At 42.4% G+C, this 25,099-nt stretch overlaps 1 protein-coding gene and 1 long non-coding RNA gene across 2 annotated transcripts in view; one reads left to right on the plus strand and one right to left on the minus strand.

Moving 5' to 3' along the window:
• Positions 1 to 25,099, minus strand: part of Smim31 (small integral membrane protein 31) — a 43,951-nt gene that overhangs the window by 16,856 nt on the left and 1,996 nt on the right. The window contains exon 2 of the mRNA NM_001352886.1: positions 5,838 to 5,971. Coding sequence (NP_001339815.1) covers positions 5,838 to 5,949 — 112 coding nt within the window. The 5' untranslated portion in view covers positions 5,950 to 5,971. The remainder of the gene's footprint in view (positions 1 to 5,837; positions 5,972 to 25,099) is intronic.
• Positions 1,660 to 7,398, plus strand: Gm39184. Its single transcript, XR_870474.2, has 3 exons — positions 1,660 to 1,827; positions 2,200 to 2,448; positions 7,108 to 7,398. It is a non-coding gene; the product is annotated as a predicted gene, 39184 (long non-coding RNA).

Below are 25,099 nucleotides of genomic sequence, written 5' to 3' on the forward strand. Positions count from 1 at the left end.
ATATAACCCAGGCAGGAAATGGCTCCTACCTGCTACCCAGTGGGTTAGTAGTCTCTGAAGGAGACACCTGCCATGACTCTGGTCTCTCCTAAACTGATGCTGTAGCTTTGCAGCATGAGGTTCAGAAAACCAAGGGTAGAAACAGATGGAAATGGTTCTTTATGACTCAAGAAAGTCCACAGTGCTCTGCACAGCACCAACAATGGAGAGCTACAAACCTATCCATGCACAGATGCTTTGCATGATGCGCAGGGCCCCGTGCTGCACTGGGTGAATACTCCTTCACTTGCTTACATCCCACCTCCAGACCTATCTGCATTTGACTCCGGCATTCATGACATGATTTCTTCTGTCAAGCACATATGCTCATGCTCCTGATATTTTATTTGAGTTTAGAATATGTCGTTCATGAGCATATTGTTTGTGAATGCTGTAGATGGGTCATCAAATGTACATTGATGGTGAGCATTCAATGCTTATCTGTATAGATTTGTACTGTTCTGAGTTAATATGATCTGTGTGACACTGTTTACTGGAGGGTGTTTATTGCTAACTCAGATAATATCTTCTTAAAACTTTATTTATTATTATTATCATTATATTTTTTAGAGACATGGTTTCTCTGTGTGGCCTTGGCTGTTCTGAAACTTGCTGTGTAGATCATGTTGGCCTTAAACTCACAAATTCATCAGGCTCTGCCTCTTGAGTGCTGGGATTAAAGGCAAGTACCAATATATCCAGTTCTTCTTATTTTTAAAGGCTTATTTGTTTTTATTTTATATGTATGAGTGTTTTCCTGCATGTATGTATTCATATCATGTACATGCCTCGTGCCTGAGGAGGCCAGGCGATGGTGTCAGAGTCCCTGGAATTAGAGTTATAGGTGATAGAGTCACCACTTGGGAATAAAACTTGGGTCTCTTTGCAAGAGCAGTAAGTGCTCTTAGCCACAGAGTCATCTCTCCAACTGCACCCCTGTTTTGAGATTGGGTCTTATATAGCCCAGGCTGACCTGGAAGTCCTGATCATCTTGTCTTCATCTCCTTAGAGCCAGGACTACAGGGGCAAGCCACCAGCCTAACTCATACTGGGTGATGTCTCTGTGTGCACACCAGCCTATCATGGTTTCTGCTCCTTCATGAGGACATGGAATGTTATAAAAAGACATACAGTGAGTATGTCTAGGGTTTTTAGATATAATAACATTATCTGCTTCATAGATTTAGACAGGCTTAAAAGATTAAGTAGCTATAAAGTATTATTATGGAAGAGTTAGGAGGCAGAGCTACAGCGTGAGAGAGAAAAGAATACATCATGCTAATGAATTCGGAAAGCGCACAGTGAAATTGCCTAAAGAAATAAGCTGAGTGTATTCGCTGTGACATTCAGTGATGAGCTCTATACCAGGCAGTGTTCTAAGAGCTGGCTGGAGCACACACTAAAACCAACCAATTCTACACATAATAGAACGTTCTCAGTGGTATGCGTGCACCGAGCTTTATCTTACTTTGTGTAAAATATTGCTTTACCTGGTTTGTTTTTTATTGACCCCACCCCCACCCCAAGGAAATGGTTCAGTGGAGTTAAAGCATTGAAGTTTTAAAAATTTGATTACATTTATTTACTTATGTAAGTATGTGGCACAGCAGAGCAACTTGCAGGAGTTGATGTTATCTATTCAGCATGAGCACCCTGGGATTTGAATTCAAGTTAACACGCTTGGCAGCAAGTACCATCTTACCAGCTCGTCTTATGTGGATGTGATTCATCTTGTTCTTTCCTGTTGTCCCTCTTCCAGGAGACATTAATCACGATGCATGAATTGTGGTAAGCAGCAGCTCTCTGGAGGTGGACTTTAGTCCCTAAATTCTGTTTTCACTGAGTTATAGTTTTAAGGGAGATTATTTTAAAAAATTACACGTTGTTTATTTATTTGTGTGTGTGTTTGTGTGTGTGTGTGTGTGTGTGTGTGAGAGAGAGAGAGAGAGAGAGAGAGAGAGAGAGAGAGAGAGAGAGAGAAAGCCAGTGAATGTGTGCACTGTGAATAACTATATATGCCATGAGAATCAGCTCTCTCCTACCATGTGGGTTCCATGGATTGAATGCATGTCTTGAGGCTTGATAGCAGGAGGCTTTAGCCACCACACTGGCCTCTTCCTAGTGAGGTTCTTATACTAAACATTCCCCTCTTTCTTCCAGAAAAGCAATAGTTATATTCACCTGAGACTATGTGATCTTGCATCTGACCCATTGGAGAGGATCATCCTTAGGAAGTATACCCTATTTCTTTTTGTGAAAAAGAGAAGAGAAAAAGAAGAATGAACAAATAAAGAGATTGGCTTGAGTCAACCCAGTGTTGTGTAGGCCATATGCCAAATGCAGAGCTGCCTGGTCTCAGCAGGGTGGCTTTCCTTCATCCTGGTACAGGGAAGAGTATTGGAGGTGCAGGTGAGTGACTGAGTCCTGGGACCCCTGCAATCATTGGTCTTTACAGGAAACATTTATATCCTTCTCCAGCTAGCTTCAGAAGGACAAACAGTTCTAATCTCAGTGAAAACAACCGCAAGACAAAGAGTTGGAGTGTGTGAGAGTCTGTGTCAACTGCTAGAGACAAGCTGGAGCGGCCTCTGTTTGTCCTGCATCAGGTAAACGAGGTCCTCCAGCGGCTCTCAGAGCCCATAACAAAAGCTAATAGCCTTAGCAAGAGTGGGGTACACAGTTCTTCCTGATAAAGCCTGCTGTGAAACATGAGAGTGGGGGGTCCCTAAAACAGAAGGCTGGGTGCAGTGTCTGAGGGGCGTTTCAGATGTCTACCTGGGTTAGGTTTAAGGAAGTCACTGTGGGTATATTTACATGTGTGTCTGCAGGTTTCTCAGATGGTAAATGATCACTCTCTATATAATTCTGTAAGAGGAAGTGTACTTTTTTTTCCCCTATGTCTTTATTTTTCGAGGCAGGATCTCTGGCACAGGCTAGTCTCAAACTCCCCAGAAAGCTCAGGATATTCTTGGTCTTCTGGCCTCTACCTCCCCTGTAGTGAGATTACTGGTTCCACCAATACACCTGGTTTTATATACTGAAGATTAATTTAGAACTTAGTGCTTCCTAGCAAGCACTCTACCAACTGGGATATACCACCGGCCTCAAAATGCATTTTTTTAAAACTAGTTTTTAAATTTAGCGTACAAAGTGATGGGTTTTGTTTTGGCTTTTGAGGCCCCACCTTTAACAGAAACACTGTGGACAGTTGGTGGTTGCTGGGAGCAGGGGAAGAATATTTCTTTTAGGGTGTGGCCCCTGGTAGTTGAACATGCTCCACTGAATGACCCTACATCCACATATAGGCAATATAGCTAAACTCAGTGGTGAAAGAAAGAAAGAAAAGAAAAGAGAAGAAGTAGAAGAAGAAGAAGAAGAAGAAGAAGAAGAAGAGAGAGAGAGAGAGAGAGAGAGAGAGAGAGAGAGAGAAGGGATGGAGGGAGGGAGGGAGGAAGGAAGGAAGGAAGGAAGAGGAAGACATGAGCTGGGAGAGAGCCTGTTGGAGAGATGTCGGGGAGTTGAAGAGGAAAGCAAGGGATGGATGTGCTCTAAGGATGTTGTACACACATGTGAAATTCTCAAAGTATAAAGTACTATTTTGAAAAGTAATAAGTAAGCTGGGAGTGGTGCACACCATTAATTTCAGTAGTTAGAAGTCAGAGGAAGCAGATCTCTGTGGTGCACAGCATTAATTACAGTAGTTAGAAGGCAGAGGAAGCAGATCTCTGTGAGTTCAAGTCTAACTTGGTTTATGTAGTGAGTTCCAGGCCTGACAGGGTATAGCATCATAAGATCCTGCCTCAACAAATAAATAAATAAAACAAAAATTAAATACATGTGCACATGTGTGCACATGGAGACATACATGCATGTGAACACACACACACACACACACACATACACACACACACACACAGATGTGTATATATAAATACATATACAACCAAGCATTAGTGGTTTTACCTTTATTGCTTCACAAATGTAAACTCAAAATTTTGACTTGGTGTTTGACTTCTGAGACCAAAATTTGATTTCAGTCTTCTGGATTGGATCATAACATGGAGTAAGAGGATAGTGGTCACAGAAAATCAATGTAGAAACAGTCTTGGTTCAAGATACCAGGAAGGCTGTGCCAGCCCCAAGTTTACCACCTCGTAAAGAAAATACATTGTTATCTGGTTAGAGTAAGTGCGGCTTTCCTGTCTGTCAGCCAAGTTCATTTTAAACAGTATAGTTGAAACAATCTGTGAACCAGGAACAAGGCTACATAGGTTCCAATTAGGCTTCCCACTCTGGGTGTCAGCCGTCATCCGAGTATCAATTTAATGGGGGTTTTGAGTTCTAATCGCTGTCTGTTGTGTTTCTACTTGGTTATGTAAACACTGCATGTCTCCGAGACATAATGTATTTCATAGCCAGCACTTCTTAAAGACAAGAACCTATGAGGAAGGTTTGGTTTATGTAAATGAAGAAAATATCTAATAAAAAAAGAATTATCAAACCACTAAAAAAATAAAATAAAACAAATGAACAAACAAACAACCCACACACAAACAAGGGGAGGAGGAGTAGAGATAGCCCAGAATTTAAATGCAATTGCTGTTCTTGTGGGGCAGGGAACCTGGGCTTGGTTTCTAGTTCCCATTCAGGGTCCTAGAACCATCCGTAATTTCAGTTCAAGGGAGTGCAATGCCCCTTTGGACCTTCTCAGGCACCAGGCTTGCATGTGAATACCTACATACATGCTGGAAAAACGTTAATAAACAAAACGTAAAAAATTAAAACAAAACAAATCACCACAAAGACAGACAGGCTTATTGGCTCATGCCTTTAATCTCAGCACTTGGGAGGTAAAGAACACTGAGGGTTCAAAGCCATCCTGGTCTATATAATAAGTTATAGGCCAGTCAAAGCCACATAGTGAGACCTTGTCTCCACCACAAACAAAAACGAAAATCTACAAGCACTGTTTGTTTATGAGTTTATTTTATTCCCTATAAATATGGAAAATGTCCTTGGGATGTGTTTATATATACATGTATAATTTATCATTGATTCTGCATAAATCTTGGTGGGACCTAGGCTACCTAGCATACTAGTTAGATGATACGCCTCTGTCTTAACATTTGCTGTTACAGCTGGGCAGTTCGAGGCCAGCCTGGTCTACAAAGTGAGTTCCAGGTCAGCCAGGGCTACACAGAGAAACCCTGTCTTGAAAAACCAAAACCAAACCCAAAACCAAACCAAACCAAACCAAAAAAATTTTTTTTTGCTGTTACTGCCAAAAACATGATACTGGGTTTAAAATACATTTTTTTGCATGTTTGAGCTTTGATGAAAATTAATTAATTTTTAAGACAGAGTTTTTTGTGTTTCAGGCTAGATCTTGAACTTTTGGTCCTCCTGCTTCTACCTTCAGAGGGCTGGATTAGAGATCTATGCCACTGCACAGAGCGTATGAACTTCTAAGGGCTTCCTATATGCTAGGTAGGCACCACATCAGCTGGGCCTGCAGCCCTAGCAGCGACTAAGCTACATTTTCAGAACCTGAGAAGAAGCTGTTTTAAGACTCCTAATGCTGATCCTTCCCAAATGAACCCTCACGCACGCACGCACGCACGCACGCACGCGCACGCGCACACGCACACGCACGCACGCACGCACACGTGCGCACATCACCCAGCAGACTCATTCTCATACGCAGAGTAGAAATGAAACCAAATCCAGCTGTACAGAAAGATGATTGTGAAGAAAAAAACCAGCATCCAGGAAGCACCCCCCCCCCCCTTTCTTTTTACCTTCATTCCTCTCATTAGGGCTGGTGTAGATGGAAGCCAGAGTAAACAAGGAAAAGATGAAGAAAGCCAGTAAAATGAACGCCACCTCCAAGTTGGTGAATGGTAGCTCCATGGAAGACTAACGGTGTTTTCACCTACAGTAGGAAACAAACATTGGCTTAGAACACGGTGATCCAGTGAACTGCCCAGCAATATTTACTTTAGAATCAAACACATGTGCAGTAAGGCTTTACCCAAATACCCATGTACCCAGCGCAATGTACTTTGCCTTGGTAAAAATGAAGTATGACGAGGTGTGGTGGCACATGGCTGTTATTTCAGTATTAGGGAGGCCAGGGTAGGACAAGTGTGAGCTGAGGCCAGTATAGTCTATAGAGCCAACATTCTGTCTAAGAAACCCAGCCCAGCCCAACCCCCAAACAAGTGTATAAACAAAAGCCAAGACAAGGGAGCTGGAGAGATGACGCAGTGGATAAGAGCACAGGCTTTTCTTACAGATGACCTGGATTTGGTTCCTAGCACGTTCATGGCAACTCACAACTGTCTTTAACGTCATTCTAGGGGATCCCAGGCCCTCTTCTGCCTCCTCAGGCACCAGGTTTGCACATGGTACACATACATACACAGAGACAAAACACTCATACATAAAATCAAGATAAATAAATGTTAAAAAGAAACAGAAAGATTACTATAGTACTAGGGTTGGAGGTAAAAGCACTCGGCAAACATGCACGAGAATCTGAGCTTTGATCCCAGAATCCTTGCAAGAAGCCACATGTTGGGGCTGGAGAGATGGCTCCGTGGTTAAGAGTATGCATTGAGGTGATTCCTAGCATCCACCTAGTGGAGTGACTCTTAATTGCCTGTGACTTCAGCTTCAGGGCCCGACTTTTCTGTCTTTTCCTGTACACACACACACACACACACACACACACACACACACACACACGAACAATTGAAAATAATAAAATCTTAAAAAAAGAAAAAAGCCTAATGTGGCTGTGCACACACCAGCGGTATTGTGGCTATAGACAGGAGGGGCAATGGAGCTTGCTGGTTGACAGTCTATCCCCAGGTGCAGTGAGATGCACTGTAAATGCAGCAGGAGGCAGGTGATAGAGGAGGACTCAGTGTCCTTGATCTGTCAGAGCTCATGCACACACACCTTAGTATACACAGGTGCGTGTGTGCACACACATGTACATACACACACACAAAGCTGCAGTATCTTGCTTGGAACAATTGCTGACTATCTTTTTATGTCTTTTAGACAAGTGCCAACTATTTGAAACACTGCCAAGAGCCTAGAAGAATTTTGAAGACACAGAAAGAGTGGCCACATCTTCCTACCACAACTCACTTCAAGTCCTTCATCTGCTCTGTGAGGAAGTAATTGTCAGTCTCTTTCTTAAGGCCTCAGGTTCCTCTGAGTGTGGTATTCAAATGATCTCAACACATTCTCTAGGTGGAATTCTGGGCTAGGTCTATCTGTCTGCCCGTCTGTCTCTCTGTCTCTGCCTGTTTGTCTGTTCATCCCTCTCCCTCCACCCCTTGTGTGTGTGTATGTGTGTGTGTGCGTGTGCGTGTGTGTGTATGTGTGTGTGTGTGTGTGCATGTGTGTGTGTGTGCATGTGTGTGTGTGTGTATGTGTGTGTATGTGCGTGTGTATGTGTGTGTGTGTGCGTGTGCGTGTGTGTGTGTGTATGTGTGTGTATGTGTGTGTGTGTGTGTATGTGTGTGTGTGCATGTGTGCAAGCCACAGTGTGTGTATGAAGGTCCCAGGACAACTTTGTGGGTTCTGTTCTCTTTTTCCATCTTTCTGTGAGTTCTGGGGATGGAACCCAGGCCATGAGTCTTGGGCAGTGTTTTACTGCTGAGTCATTTCCCTGACCCCTGGTAAGAAAGTGAAGATCGAAGGAAAAATTGTAATTGGGAAATATCACAGGATTCATTTTGAAGGGCATACAGGAGAATGAGGGCTTTTTATTGGCTAAGTGAGGGAGCAGAGGGGACCCCAAGGCTCATTCAAGCGGGAAGGATATGAGGCTCACCACTAAAACCATCTCACAGACTTGTGTGAATTGAGTGTGGAGAATGTCAATCCCACGGTCAGCAGAGAAACACGGTCATGCACATCTTGTAACTTATTAATATTTTGAAATGAGATGGATCACATCTGTTTTTCACGGACTGTGAAGATTGTTAATCCTGCTATGGAGCCCTAGAAACCAGAATTTATTTTGATTGCCACTGTCCAGGAAAACAGAGGAGGCAAGAAAAGAGAAGTCTGGCGCCACCTGCTGGCATCTGCATGCAGGTGGTTAGAGATGGAAGTGACTGAAGGACTGAATTCAGGGATGCCACATGATTGCCTGTGTGATACCACGTACTAGTGTAAAATGACCTTACAGACCCCCCAGCTTCATTCCATGCCTGGAACAACACTCTTGCTTGAGTGTGGTGGTGCAGGACTTTAATCCTAGCTTCAGGAGACAGAGGTAGGTGGATCTCTGTGAGTTCTAGGCCAGCCTGGGCTACAGAGTGAATCCTTGTTTCAAAGTAAACAAACAAACAACCCCCCCACTCCCCCCAAAAAAAAGCAAAACCCTGAAACAAAAGCAAAATAAAAACCCACTTTAGCTTGTTTGTTTTGAGTCAGGGTCGTGTCACATAGCCCAGGCCCGCCTTTAACTGGTTATGTTTGTCCTGCCCCAGCTTTCCCCGTGCTAGGTTTGTGCTTCCATGCCTGGCTTTATATAACCTTCTACTTGTCTATCTATTTGCTTACTTAGTGGCTAGGGGGCTGAACCTTGTGTCTATTGGGCAGGTGCTTTACAGCTGAGTTGTAGCCTTAGGTGAAACACTGATGTTAGTGTAGGCGTTCAGGATGGAGGGAATCACGGATGTTTTCTGGACATAGGTCACATACAGTGGGCTCTTTCTGTGCCAGCATCCCTCAGGCTGTCATTCTAGTAACAATACACAAAAGTAGCATTGTTTCTGTTGAGAAGGGAAAATCTGGGTGAAAAGACACAGTAGGTGGGTGATACTGTCAGACGCTTTTGACTTCTCAAGGAGGAACCTTTAGGTCTGTTGGAGGTTTGAGGGCAAAGAGCCCATGAACAGGCACTCTCTACCACCATGACCTTAATTCCACAAAAGAAGCTCTTACCACCATCATCTGGATGTGAGAACTAGTCAACATGTATTGTCTTCAGGCTGGGGGGGGGGGGAGGCACAGTTCAGTGGTAGAATGTATAGTTAGCATACCTGCTGTCCTGGGTTCAGTTTCCAGTGTGTTTATTCACACACACCCTACATACACACATAAACACATATCATAACACCCACACACCATACCACTTACATACACAAACACATACATTCACATATGTCACATGCATGTTCCATATACACACAATAAACATATATCACACATACAACACACATACCACACATACACACACATCATATATACATCACACACTACATACACCACATACACATGCCACATACAAATACATAAACACACACCCCATACACATACTACATACACACACCACAATATATATATATACCTACTACACACACGTACACTCACGCACTCCACATACCACATATACCACATATACATTCCACATACACAGGATAAAATATACCATACACTCATACCACACACATATACATACCACATATACACACAAAAACACATACCACACCACACACATATATACACAAACACACCACATGCACACACACACACACACACACACACACACACACTGTATTATTTCTGGTGTTTCCTTATCATTCCACATTTTTGAAATTCTTTTAGGCACACTTGAAAAACAGTGGCTTTTTTTTTCTTGGATTGCGTACCACCCACACTGGTTCTGTGGAATCTTTAGTTTTCTCTTTTCTCTTTTGCAAAGTAGTAAGGAAACTTGATGCAAAAGCAAAGCAGTATGGGTCAGACACGCCCGGAGGAGGGCGGGGCTTCTTAGGAGTGCTCAAGGGCCTGTGCCCATGTGCCCATCTTATCAGTCTCCTTGCTTACTAGAGAAACACATGCCTTTACACAGTTTGCAAATCAGGATACTTGATGCAGAATGAACCACGAGTTCCCTGCAGCTTCTCTTAAGGGTGAGGGCTACCTGCGTATTTAGTAATAGAAGACTAGCTTGGGCTACAAGAGCACTTGACAAGCCAAACCAACTTCTCCACCACCCTACTTTACTGGCCTTAAGAACTGATCCACTAGATTTTGTTATTTGTCTGTCCAGCCCCACAAACAGCTCTCTGTTGTTCACCTCCATGTTGGGAGGGCTTAAAAAAATGACTTCTTTGTAGCAAAAATTTCTTTCTTTGTCTCTTCTTTTGAGATAGCATCTCATGTAGCCCAGGCTGGCCTCAAGCTTTCTATATAGGGCGTATGACCTTGAACTGCGGATTCTCCTGCCTCCATTCCCTGGGTGCTGTCTGTGGTCATGGTCTACACAACTATATTTGGTGTGTGGGACTCTGGAGCTCAAATCCTGGTCACACTATCCACTGAGCTACATACACAGCCTATAATAAATAATTCTTTGAGTATTCCTTGATTTGATTGGTCATCGATGAAAGAAGTCCAGGGACATGCAACTCAGTGTAAAAATCTGAATTTCACGGGGATGGAAAATGTGTGCTGTAGATATGTCCAGAAATGTCAGCAAGATCAGGCAGTCAGTGGCCTGTTAGCACCTCAGCCAGAGAATAAGACAGAAATTTGGAAAAGGCCTCACAGTTTCAACAGTACCGGTGATGTGCAGGGAGGGCTTGGCTCTCCTTCCCACCCTTGTCCTCTCATCAGAGGGAGTGCCCTTCTCCTTTGGCACTCTCCTGTTCTCTCTGCCTCTCTCTGATGTCCAGCAGATCCTTCTTGTCCTTCTTTGTGTGAGGGCTGTGTGTATGCACTGAGGGCTGGAGTCCCTGGTAAAATGAATGCCTTCACCTGAAGAAGACATCTGCCAGAGTTCAAATAAAGGGCTCGTTCACAACCCAGGGCAAATAAGTAAACTTTCTGGTTACCAAGGAATAGTTTTGGTATTGGAATTCTAATGGTTGGCTACCTCAAAAAATGACCAACACCCCTTGCCCTCAATCCCATGTGACACTACTCCCCCTTCTTCTCCCTACACACCCCCACCTCTCACTTTGAGACAAGGTTTCTCTGTGCAGCCCTGGCTGTCCTACCCCTGTCTCTGCCTCCTACTGCCCAGCCCTCTTCCTCAGCTTCAAGGGTCTTGGGAAGGAAGTTGTATTGTGCACAGATATTCCCACAGACTTTGGTTAAAGCAGAGACTGGCACTAACCCATTACATAACACAGTTATCTCCAATGTCATGCAATCATTGAATTGTCTCTTAGAGATTTTATCAATACACTTCTTGTGCTTGAGTTTCCCTAGTGACCAGGGATTCCTCATCAGTGGAGGCAAATCACTAAAATGCACATCAGAACTTTCTTCAGATGAGCAGAAATCCTTCTCTAAGCAGCTAGTACCATTTGGTTCCCCAGTATGGAGGTAGAAAGTTACATTCTCATAGTTTCTCTTTCTGTCCATAGCCTGATTCCCAATAAAGCCTCATAAATGTCTGTTAAATTGTTATCATCATCATCATCATCATCATCATCGTCGTCATCGTCATCGTCATCGTCATCATCATCGTCCTCCCTACGCAAGGGTGTTTTGTCTGCCTGCATGCTTGCATACCTCGTACTTTACTGGTAGCTGCAGAGGCCAGCAAGGGGTATCTGATTCCTTAGAACTAAAGTTTCAATTGGTTGTGAGCAGCCATGTGGGTGTTGGGAACTGAACCCAGGTCCTCTAGAAAATCAGCCAGTGCTCTTAATCACAGAGACGTCTCTTTAGCCCCCAGTTTACTTTTCCAGATATTACAGGCTGGCCTTGAACTTGGCTGTGTTCTGAGGGAGACCTTAAACTCACAATCCTCTTGCTCCACCTCTGGCATGATTATAGGTGTGCTCTCCTATGCCAGGTTTATGCAGTGTTGGAAATTTACCTTAAGCTTTATGAATATTAAGCAAGTACTCTACCAACTATGCTACACCTTAGCCTCCGTTTTTTTTTAATTAAAAAATTATTTATTTGTATTTGTGGTTTGCCTGCTCAGATTTATACAAGCTAAAAACATCTGAGAGGAGGAAGTCTCAGTTAAGAAACTGGATCACAGGGCTCCCAATGGAGGAGCTAGAGAAAGAACCCAAGGAGCTAAAGGGATCTGCAACCCTATAGGTGGAACAACATTATGAACTAACCAGTACCCCGGAGCTCTTGACTCTAGTTGCATATGTATCAAAAGATGGCCTAATCGGCCATCACTGGAAAGAGAGGCCCATTGGACACGCAAACTTTGTATGCCCCAGTACAGGGGAACGCCAGGGCCAAAAAGGGGGAGTGGGTGGGTAGGGGAGTGGGGGTGGGTGGGTATGGGGGACTTTTGGTATAGCATTGGAAATGTAAATGAGCTAAATACCTAATAAAAATGGAAAAAAAAAGAAGAACTAAAGTCTCTAAAACAAATTTTATATTCACATACAGAGAAATGAAACTAAATCCCTATGGTCTTTCCATCCACCTCCAATGACTATTTAGCTTCCTCTTATTCGGATTTAAAGTCGAGGATCCTCCCTTAGAACCTTCTTCTTAACTATGTTGGGGTCTGTGAATTGTAGCATGGTTATCCTGCACTTTATGGCTAATGTGCACTTATAAGTACATACCAGATGTGTCCATCCGGTTATCTCACTCAGGATGACAATCTCAAGTTCTATCCATTTGCCACCAAAATTCATGATGTCTTTCTTTTTATAAGCTGAGTAGTATTCCATTGTGAATACTACCACATTTTCTTTATCCTTCAGTTGAGGGGCCTCTAGATTGTTTCCAGTTTCTGGCTGCTGTGAACATAGTTGAGCACATGTCCCTGTTTTATAGTGGACATCTTTTGTCTAACAGGAACTTTTAAAGATAGAGATTAATACTGCTTTCTGCTACTCAGCAATCAGTAATTGTTAGTTTGTTTAAAGCTTCCTCTCCACTTTTGGGGATGTTGTGTACAGTTTATTTTATCACAGTGCATATATTAATGCAAAACTAGTATGGTTACTTGTCAAGAATTTCTGCTGGGAGGTGGTGGCGCATGCCTTTAATCCCAGAACTTGGGAGGAAAAAACAGGTGGATTTCTGAGTTTGAGGCCAGCCTGGTCTACAAAAGTGAGTTCCAGGACAGCCAGGGCTTTACAGAGAACCCCTGTCTGGAAAAACAAACAAACAAAAAAAACAAAACAACAAAAAAAAAAAAGAAAAAAAAAAAAAGAAAATGGCTTTCTAAGAGTAGACTGTAGGCAAGACTATAGCACATTTTCTTTTCTTTTCTTTTCTTTTCTTTTCTTTTCTTTTCTTTTCTTTTCTTTTCTTTTCTTTTCTTTTCTTTTCTTTTCTTTTCTTTTCTTTTTTCTCTTCTCTTCTCTTCTCTTCTCTTCTCTTCTCTTCTCTTCTCTTCTCTTCTCTTCTCTTCTCTTCTCTTCTCTTCCCTTCCCTTCCCTTCCCTTCCCTTCCCTTCCCTTCCCTTCCCTTCCCTTCCCTTCCCTTCCCTTCCCTTCCCTTCCCTTCCCTTCCCTTCCCTTCCCTTCCCTTCCTTTCCTTTCCTTTCCTTTCCTTTCCCTTTCTTTTCTATCTATCATTCTATCTATCTATCTATCTATTTATCTATCTATCTATCTATCTATCTATCTATCTATCTATCTATTCAGAACAGAAGTATTTTTTTAATTAGGTATTTTCTTCATTTACATTTCAAATGCTATCTCAAAAGTCCCCTATACCCTCCCCCCAACTCCCCTACCTACCCACTCCCACTTCTTGGCTCTGGCGTTCCCCTGTACTGAGTTTGCAAGACCAAGGGGCCTCTCTTCCCAATGATGGTCGACTAGGCCATCTTCTGACACATATGCAGCTAGAGACACGAGCTTTGGGATACTGGTTAGTTCATATTGTTGTTCCACCTATAGGGTTGCAGACCCCTTTAGCTCCTTGGGTATTTTCTCTAGCTCCTCCATTGGGGGCCCTGTGTTCCATCCAATAGCTGACTGTGAGCATCCACTTCTGTGTTTGCCAGGCACTGGCATAGTCTCACAAGAGACAGCTATATCAGGGTCCTTTCAGCAAAATCTTGCTGGTGTATGCAATGGTGTCAGCATTTGGAGGCTGATTATGGGATGGATCCCTGGATGTCACAGTCTCTACATGGTCCATCCTTTTGACTCAGCTCCAAACTTTGTCTCTGTAACTCCTTCCATGGGTGTTTTGTTCCCAATTCTAAGGGGCAAAGTGTCCACACTTTGGCCTTCGCTCTTCTTGAGTTTCATGTGGTTTGCAAATTGTATCTTATATCTTGGGTATTCTAGGTTTCTGGGCTAATATTCACTTACCAGTGAGTACGTATCATATGAGTTCTTTTGTGATTGGGTTACCTCACTCAGGATGATGCCCTCCAGGTCCATCCATTTGCCTAGGAATTTCATAAATTCATTGTTTTCAATAGCTGAGTAGTACTCCATTGTGTAAATGTACCACATTTTCTATATCCATTCCTCTGTTGAGGAACATCTGGGTTCTTTCCAGCGTCTAGCTATTATAAATAAGGCTGCTATGAACATAGTGGAGCATGTGCCCTTCTTATCGGTTGGAACATCTTCTGGATATATGCCCAGTAGAGGTAGTGCGGGATCCTCCAGAAGTACTATGTCCAATTTTCTGAGGAACTGCCAGACTGATTTCCAGAGTGGTTGTACAAGCCTGCAATCCCACCAACAATGGAGGAGTATTCCTCTTTCTCCACATCCTTGCCAGCATCTGCTGTCACCTGAATTTTTGATCTTAGCCAATCTGACTTGTGTGAGGTGGAATATCAGCGTTGTTTGATTTGCATTTCCCTGATGATTAAGGATGCTGAACATTTTTTCAGGTGCTTCTCAGCCATTTGGTATTCCTCAGGTGAGAATTCTTTGTTCAGTTCTGAGCCCCATTTTTTAATGGGGTTATTTGATTTTCTGGAGTCCACCTTCTTGAGTTCTTTATATATATTAGATATTAGTCCCCTATCTGATTTAGGATTGGTAAAGATCCTTTCCCAATCTATTGGTGACCTTTTTGTCTTATTGACAGTATCTTTTGCCTTACAGAAGCTTTGCAATTTTATGAGGTCCTATTTGTCGATTCTCGATCTTACAGCACAAGCCATTGCTGTTCTATTCAGGAATTTTCCCCCCGTGCCCATATCTTCGAGGCTTTTCCCCACTTTCTCCTCTATAAGTTTCACTGTCTCTGGTTTTCTGTGGAGTTCCTTGATCCACTTAGATTTGACCTTAGTACAAGGAGATAGGAATGGATCAATTCACATTCTTCTACATGATAACCGCCAGTTGTGCCAGCACCATTTGTTGAAAATGCTGTCTTTTTTCCACTGGATGGTTTTTGCTCCCTTGTCAAAGATCAAGTGACCATAGGTGTGTGGGTTCATTTCTGGGTCTTCAATTCTATTCCATTGGTCTACTTGTCTGTCCCTATACCAGTGCCATCAGTTTTTAATCACAACTGCTCTATAGTACAGCTTGAGGTCAGGCATGGTGATTCCTCCAGAGGTTCTTTTATCGTTGAGAAGAGTTTTGCTATCCTAGTTTTTTTGTTATTCCAGATGAATTTGCAAATTGCCCTTTCTAATTTGTTGAAGAATTGAGTTGGAATTTTGATGGGGATTGCATTGAATCTGTAGATTGCTTTTGGCAAGATAGCCATTTTTACTATATTGATCCTGCCATCCATGAGCATGGGAGATCTTTCCATCTTCTGAGATCTTCTTTGACTTCTTTCTTCAGAGACTTGAAGTTCTTATCATACAGATCTTTCACTTCCTTAGCTAGAGTCACGCCAAAGTATTTTATATTATTTGTGACTATTGTGAAGGGTGGTGTTTCCCTAATTTCTTTCTCAGCCTGTTTATCCTTTGTGTAGAGGAAGGCCATTGACTTGTTTGAGTTAATTTTATATCCAGCTACTTCTCTGAAGCTGTTTATTAGGTTTAGTAGTTCTCTGGTGGAATTTTTAGGGTCACTTATATATACTATCTTACCATCTGCAAATAGTGATATTTTGACTTCTTCCTCTCCAATTTGTATCCCCTTGATCTCCTTTTGTTGTCGAATTGCTCTGGCTAGGACTTCAAGTACTATGTTGAATAGGTAGGGAGAAAGTGGGCAGCCTTGTCTAGTCTCTGCTTTTAGTGGGATTGCTTTATAGCACATTTTCTTAATTATTGATTAGTGGTTAAAGGCCCAGCCCACTGTGGGTGCTATTATCTCTGAACTGGTAGTTCCAGGTTCTATATGAAGGCAGGCAGAACAATCCATGAGGAGCCAACCAGTAAGCAGTACCCCTGCATGGCCTCTCCATCACTTCCTGTCTCCATGTTCTTGCTCAGATGAACTTCAGTCATGGAACAGTGATATGGAAGCATACAGCAAATAAACCCTTCCCTCCCCAAGTTGCTTTGGTCATGGTGTTTCATCACAGCAATAGTAATCCTAATTAAAACATCATCAGATCTCTTGGGACTGAAATTGTTTGTGCCTTGGCTGGTTTTGTTGTTAACTTGACACACCTAGGATGATGAGAATATTAACTATTGTGGAATTATCTTTGTTAGGTTAGCCTGTTGGCATGTCTATGAGGGTGGTTTTTTTTTGTTTTTTTGTTTTTTTTTCTTTTTGTGGGGGACAGGGTCTGATTGGCCTTGAACTCAGAAATCCTCCTGGCACTGGTGATAGTGTGGGCACCATGCGCAGAGGACATTTCCTTATTGCTAATGAATGAAGAAGGGGTGAACTTACCATAGGTAGTGTGCTCCCTGGGCAGGTGGGCTTTGGCTGTATTAAGAAAGGCAGCTGAGCAAGCCAGAGAGCAGCATTTCTGAGTGGTCTTTGCTTTGGTTCCTACCTGGACTTCCTTTGTGGTGGGACTGTGATGTAGGTATGGAAGTAGAATAAACCTTTCCCTTCCTGAGTTGTTTTTGGTCATGGCACCTTGTCACAGCAATAATAATGCTAACTATGATGTATGTATATTTATGCATGTTACATGTGGGTATGTTCAGGTCCTGGTTAAGCCAGAGTGTCGAATCCCTGAGGAGTTACCGGCATGAGTTATGGGAATCAAACTTGAGTCCTCTATAAAAGCAATATGCTTTTAATTGCCAAGCCAACTCTCTAATCCCTAGTATCTTTTTTTGTTTGTTTTTATTTTTGTAATTTTTCCCTGTGTAGCCCTGGCTGTCTTGGGACTTGCTCTGTAGAAGTGCCTGGCCTCAAACTCAGAGATATGACCCCTCCCCACTGCCTCCTGAGTGCTGGGATTAAAGGCAGGTGTCACCATCACCCAGAGTTTTCACATCCACTTAATTTCATATCTCCAGGCCGAAAGCTACCTATCCTACCCATGTAATGCCTTTCTGTATTATTCTTTAATTATCCCATAGCTTCAGATCTTTTTTTTTTTTTTTTTTTTTTTTTTTTTTTTTTGAGATTTATACTACCCACAAAATTCTTTTTGGCTCTATTGAAGTATAATTACATATAAAAGTTGTACATATTTAAGGGACCTTGTTGATGCTTTCCTATACATATACACCCACATGCTTACTGAGCAAGCCTTTTTTGCCTTCACTTTTGTTATGCTAAAAACGTTGCCTGGAATAAGATTCTCTGTTCTATAGGAGCACCATACACTGTTATTAGTGGGCCTGTTTACTCAGGAAGTTTAGAAAGTCAGCTTTTAGAGTTCTAGGGAGGGTCATATGAAATGAGACATGTGGAATGGCACCTACATTTGTTAGGTCTCAATAAACATAGTCATTGACATTCATTTATCTTCCAGTGCCTGCCAAGAATTGCAGATTTGCATTTTAAGTGATTCTTTTAAATTTAGTCTCAATTTGTATTTGGTCTATTTTAACATTTTCTTTTCGCTCTATGAATTTATCCCTTGGTGTGTGTGTGTGTGTGTTTATTTTTATTACATTCTTGAGACAGTTTGTTATATAGCTCAGGCTGGCTCTGAGCCTACTATAAAACCAAGTCCAGGATTGACTTGAATTCCTGATCTTTTGGCCTCTGCCTTCTGAGTGCTAGGACAATAAGTGTGCTGTCACATTTAGTCTACTTGATTGATTAATTAACGAATTAGTGTGTGTGTGCATCTCTATGCACACACGAATGTATATATATGTCTGTGTCTCCATGAGGTCCACAGAGTCCAGAAGATGGCATTGGATCCCCTGTTGTGAGCATAGCACACACAGATCCTTGTGCCCACAGATCTCCAGAGAAGTGAGGAATGTTAAGCGCCCAGGCTTGTCCTTCCAGTGAGAAAGATGAAAACCCTATTCTTCCACCCTGAAAACTGAGAAGTGGAGGTGATTACTAGCTTGGCATCCGTGTTATCTGTTGGACCGGGCCATAGCAAGCTCCCACATTAGGACCTGAGAAACCTGGTCATCCAAATGATTCTTATAGCTAGAGGCTATTCTGTATCTGTACAACTGAGATCAGACCAGACTCTAAGGCACTTAAGCCTGTACAGAGAGCATATCTCAAGAACCCGCCTTCTTGGAAGAAATGCCATGTTCTGTGAGTTGAGTTTCAGTGTAATTGGACTCCTTAGGACCAGTGATTGGTTTACACCAGGGACTCCCCACTCCTCACCTCCCAATTATACTAGGCTTAAGTACATTGTGAATAAACCACTTGGCATTAGACTCCCTAGTTTGATCCAGGGTGAGGAAAGTCAGTCTGTACTGAGTTTTCATTCTTATCTCTTTTTGGATCACTGCCTGCATTGATGTGTGCAGGGACCCCCACAGTCCCCTAGAGCTGAAATTACATATATTTGTGATTTTGTATTTGTAATTATATGTATTTGTAATATGTATGTAATATTTGGTTTTAGAACCTGACAGGGGTTCTAAAACCAAAGTAGGTCTTCTACAAGAGCAACAGGTATTCTTTTTCTTTTTCTTTTTCTTTTTCTTTTTCTTTTTCTTTTCCTTTTTCTTTTTTTGGTTTTACAAGACAGGGTTTCTCTGTATAGTCCTGGCTGTCCTGGAACTCACTTTGTAGACCAGGCTGGCCTTGAACTCAGAAATCCGCCTTCCTCTGCCTCCCGAGTGCTGGGATTAAAGACATGTGACACCACGCCTGGCTTGCAACAGGTATTCTTAATCACCGAGGAAACTTCAGCTCTGCTTACTGGATTTTAGGCTTGGAATTTTTTTTAAATTACAGTTTTTAAAGATTTATTTATTATTTTATGTATGTGAGTACACTGTCACTCTCTTCAGACACACCAGAAGAGGGCATCAGATCCCATTACAGATGGTTGTGAGCCACCATGTGGTTGTTGGGAATTGAACTCGGGACCTCTGGAAGAGCAGTGAGATGGCTCTTAAACACTGAGCCATCTCTCCAGCCCGGCTTACTTGATTTTAAAGACACATTCTATTTTATGTGTATGTGTGCGTCTGTTTGTACGTGCACGCGGCTGTGACTGTCCTAGGAGGCTGAGAGAGGGAGTCAGATCTCCTGGAGTTAGAGTCATAGGCAGTCGTGCTAGAAACTGAACTCAGGTTCTCTGAGAGAGCTGCGAGCTGTTCTAAGAACTGTGTCATCTCTCCAGCCCCCTACATGGTCATTTTAAAAGTGACAGGATGGTTTTGGTGATACACACTTTTAGTCCTAGACTGGAGAGACAGGCAGAAAGATTTCTATGAGTTTGAGACTAGCCTGGTCTATATATTGAGTTACAGGCTAGCCAGGGCTACATTGTGAGGCCCTGTCTCCAAAATAAAGTAAGAATGAAAAAAAAAGTATTCTCACCCGTGTACATATTGTGTTTTATTCCAATATTTTATATTATTATTATTGTCATCATCATCATTATTGTTATTATTATTATTTACTGAGACAGGATCTCATACTGTATACCAGGTTGTCCTCAAACACACTGTCAGTCTGGAGGGACATTCCTGATTTCTCTGGAGATCTGTGGGCACAAGGACCTTCGAGTGATATGCTCTCAACAGGGGATCCAATTCCCTCTTCTAGACTTTGTGGTACCCATTCGTATGTGCATGGAGACACACACACACACACACACACACACACACAGACACACACAGACTCACAGACACAGATACAGACACACACACACACACATACACAGACACAGACACACACATAGACACAGACACACACAGGTACACAGACACACACAGACATACACGGACAGACACACACACACACATACACACACAGACAGACACACACACACACATTTTTTCCAAGTGCTGATTTACAGATTTACATGCATGCCTGTCGAACTTGCCATCCTCCTGCCTCTGACTCTTAAGTACTTGGATTCCAGGCCTGTGCCACTTTGCCTAGCAAAACCTTTACAGAGTATACTGACTTTCAGTTTATTTACTTACTAATACTTTTTTTTTTTTTTTTGAGACAGTCTCCATATGTAGCTCTGGCTGGCTTATAATTGAGTGACCCTGAATAATTGGATTCAAAGCTTGTGCTGCCATACTTGGCTGATTTTCAGTTTATTATTAATTCCTACATTGTTATTATAGTTTTGTTTGTTGTTGTTGCTGTTCTTTTTTTTTGTTTGTTTTAAACCTGCCTTTTCAAATTATTTATAGTTATAAGAGATGGAACAATTGTTGGAGAATCTTGGCAAATAAAAACTTGGAAGAATTAAAAATCAGGCAAGCGTTTTGTGCTTCTCATTGGCTGTTCTCACAAAAGTCTTCAGGCAGTAGACATTTATTCTGTTGAAAGAAGTCTCAGCAGCTTGCAATTCTCCAAGGTATGCATTCCTAGATCTTCATGGCTTTCTTCCTAGGTGTACACTCACTGTACTCAGGTTCATGCTGGGAAGGGTAACGTTGCTTTTCTTTTTCTAAACCCCTTTAACTCTAGGTACCAGTCATACCTTAAGGGAAATCATCAGAATGCTTCTGTAACGAAAAGTAATTGCTCTCCGTGGGCTTTTTTAACTTAGAGTCATTGGAACTCAGTCTTGAGCATGAAAGCAGGGATCTGCAGAATTGCCCTTTTACAAACTTTTCAGAGTGCTCATTTAAAAAATATTAAATATATAAATAATATATTGTATATATAATGTTAATAGTATATATAACCAGTAGTATATTATATAATAAGTTATTACTATCGTACACATTATACATTATTTATATATTTTTTTGTTTGCATATATATCTGCATACTAGAAGATGGTGTCAGACAATTGTGAACTGTGAATGCAGGAAATTGAACTCAGGACATTTGGAAGAACAGTGAGTGCTCTTAGCCACTGAGCCATCTCTCCAACCCTCAGAGCAGTCAGTCATTCTTTTGGCAGGGTAGAATCATCTCTCTCCAGAGCCTAGCAGCCCCTGTGCTCTTTAGTCTGACAGGATTGAGGTGAATTGTAGGCCACACATGAAGAAATGCTTTTTATCCTATAGCCCAGGCTAGCCTTGGACTTATATATATATATATATATATATATATATATATAATGACCTTGGCCTTCTGTCTTAGTCAGGGTTTCTATTCCTTCACAAACATCATGACCAAGAAGCAGTTGGGGAGGAAAGGGTTTATTCGGCTTACACTTCCATGCTGCTGTTCATCACCAAAGGAAGTCAGGACTGGAACTCAAGTGGGTCAGGGAGCAGAGCTGATGCAGAGGCCATGGAGGGATGTTACTTACTGGCTTGCTTCCCCTGGCTTGCTCAGCCTGCTCTCTTATAGAACCCAAGACTACCAGCCCAGGGATGGTACCACCGACAAGGGACCCTTCCCCCTTGATCACTAATTGAGAAAATGCCCCACAGCTGGATCTCATGGAGGCACTTCCCCAACTGAAGCTCCTTTCTCTGTGATAACTACAGCTTGTGTCAAGTTGACACACAAAACCAGCCAGTACAATTGACCCCTTGTCAACTTGACACACAAACACATCACTATTAAGCCTCAACCCTTACTTTCTTATTCATCCCCAAGAGCTAAATAACTTTAAAAGTTCCACAGTCTTTACATATTAAAAGTTCAATCATCTTAAAATATCCAATATCTTATAAAATTCAAAGTATTTTAAAATTCAAAGTCTCTCAACTGTGGGCTTCACTAAAAAACTTTCTTCAAGAGGGAAAAATATCAGGGCACAGTCACAATCAAAAGCAAAATCAATCTCCAACCGTCCAATGTCTGGGATCCAACTCACGATCTTCTGGGCTCCTCCAGCTATGCCCTTTGTAGCACACACCTTGTCTTCTAGGCTCCAGCTGCCTGTACTCCACTACTGCTGCTGTTCTTGGTGGTCATCTCATGGTACTGGCATCTCCAAAGCGCTGCTGTCTTCCACTGTAACTAGGCTTCACCAATAGCCTCTCATCGGCTCTCTTCATGGTGCCAAGCCTCATCTCCTTTCCATGATCCCTTCAGTCCTGGGCCATCAATTGCAACTGAGGCTGCACCTTCACCAATGGCCTTCCATGGCCTCTCACAGTGCAGAGCCTCAGCTGCTCTGCATGACCCCTTCATGCCTTCAAAACCAGTACCACCTGGGTAACTCTTACACATTACCAAGTCCAGCCACAGCACAAGGTACAACCTTGGCTATCTCTGGAACATAGCCTCTGTGCTCTCAGAAAACACTTTCCCGAAGATATCACCTCAATGATGCTGGTCTCTTCTCAATCACTGCTAATTTCTTAGCTCCAGCTAACCAGCATCAATAGTCCCAGTAATGCAAATTTTTTGCTTTAATAGTTCTGGTACCTTGTTAATCACAGCCGATTCTTCAGTCCCAGCTAACCAGAACCACAGAATCTTCACAATCCAAATAGCAATGGCCCTGAAAAGAGTCTTTAATCTTCCCTCTGAAATTTCACAAGCCAGGCCTCCATCTCCTGCACTGTTCTCAACATTATCTTCCAAGCTCCTACACAACATTCGACAGAGCTCTTAACACCGAATGGATCTTTTGGCCCAAAGTTCCAAAGTCCTTCCATAGTCCTCCCCAAAACATAGTCAGGTTGTCACAGGCATACCCCACTATGCTGGTACCAATTTGTCTTAGTCAGGGTTTCTATTCCTGCACAAACATCATGACCAAGAAGCAGTTGGGGAGGAAAGGATTTATTCGGCTTACACTTCCATCCTGCTGTTCATCACCAAAGGAAGTCAGGACTGGAACTCAAGCAGGTCAGGAAGCAGGAGCTGATGCAGAAGCCATGGAGGGATGTTACTTACTGGCTTGCTTCCCCTGGCTTGCTCAGCCTGCTCTCTTATAGAACCCAAGACTACCATCCCAGGGATGGCACCACCCACAAGGGGCCCTCCCCCCTTGATCACTAATTGAGAAAATGCCTTACAGCTGGATCTCATGGAGGCACTTCCCCAACTGAAGCTCCTTTCTCTGTGATAACTACAGCTTGTGTCAAGTTGACACACAAAACCAGCCAGTACACCTTCTGATCCTCCTGCTTCTAGCTCCTGGGAACTTTTTATTTGTTTGTTTTGAGGCAGGTTGACTTTAAACTTTGTGGACTACTGGGCCTGGCTCTCTTTAAGGGTTGTTAAAAGTATGTGTTTAGTCATTTTAATGAGATTAGGTATTCATTCAGGTATCTCACAGGAATCAGACTGTTAAAGACAGGAGGAGTGCAGGACCACACCCAATACAGAAGCACTGTTTATTTAGGACATTAGACCGGGATTCCAGAGTCCAGGTTGATGTTGGAGTGCCCTAAGCTTTTTTTTTTTTTTTTTTTTTCTTTTGAGCCCAGGTCTCACTGTGTAGACCTGGCTGGCTTGTAATTTGCTGTGTAGACCTAGCTGGCTTCAATGTCACAGAGATCTACTTGCTTCTCTGCCTCCTGAGTGCTTCTGAGTCTCTCATCTCATGACTTCCTGACCTGTGTCCAACTCTCCGACAGTCAGGAGCTGTGCAGGGTCTGAAGGAGGGCTGTATTTTTGTTTCTCTTATAGACACTACTTTCTAAAACCGTGGAAATGGTTCATGGGGTTGGAGGTTGGGGGACAGAGCCAAAGCAAAGGAATAGACATCTTATTTACTTGAGTCTTGAGTTTGATGTGCAGCCTGCCTCCTGTACTTGGCACTGCTGGCTGACAGAGTCTGTACTGACCCACCTCCTTGTAGTTACAGATTATACAGGTATGAAAATTACCCATGACTCCTCTCAGTGTGCATATCAGTGTGTTAAGACTAGATTACTAAATTCCAAAGGGCATCCTAGCTTTGTAAATCGATGTGATAAGTAAGCCCTGCTGAAGTTCAAAAGTAGATTGCACGTAATTGTTTCATGGTAATGATGGGTTTAATGATGGACTTAATGTGGAATTATGTGAAGGAGAGAAATTCATTAAACCATTCTTTTTGTTACCTGTAGCTTCTAAGATGAAATTGCTTGTTTACTTTTTTGTAGTAGTTTTAGTGATGAGAGTATTCTACTTATACTGTGTCCTGAACTCCAATTACTAGTTATTATTATTACTATTATTATTATTTAGGGCCTAACTATGTAGCCATGGCTAGTGTGAATCTCACTGCAGACCAGGCTAGGCTGGCTTTAAACTCACAGAGATTAGCCTGCCTGATTAAAGATATGTGTTACTCAGAGAACAGCCTTGTCAGGCATCAATGGGAGGAGAGGTCCTTGGTCCTGTGAAGGCTTGATGGATGCCCCAGTGTAGGGAAATCCAGGGCTGAGAGGTGGGAGTGGGTGGGTGGGTAGAGGAACACCCTCATAGAAGCAGGGGGAGGGGAATGGGATAGGGGGCTTCTGGGAGGAGGCAAACTGAGTAAAGGGATAACACTTGAAATGTAAGTAAATTTAAAAAAAATTTAAAAAAAAGATGTGTGCTACTGTGCTTAGCACCCTCAATGTTTTTGAGGGTGCTAAAATTATGCAAAGTGTCTTGTATAATCAAAATGACAGTTACCTTAGAGCCTAGCAATTCTATTCCTATATATTTGCACAAGAGGCTGAAAACACATCCAGAGAAATACATAGATTCATATGCATTCATTTCATAGATTCATAACAGGCTAT

This window comes from Mus musculus, chromosome 8 (genome assembly GCF_000001635.26).
Source record: "Mus musculus strain C57BL/6J chromosome 8, GRCm38.p6 C57BL/6J".
NCBI classification, from domain to species: domain Eukaryota; kingdom Metazoa; phylum Chordata; class Mammalia; order Rodentia; family Muridae; genus Mus; species Mus musculus.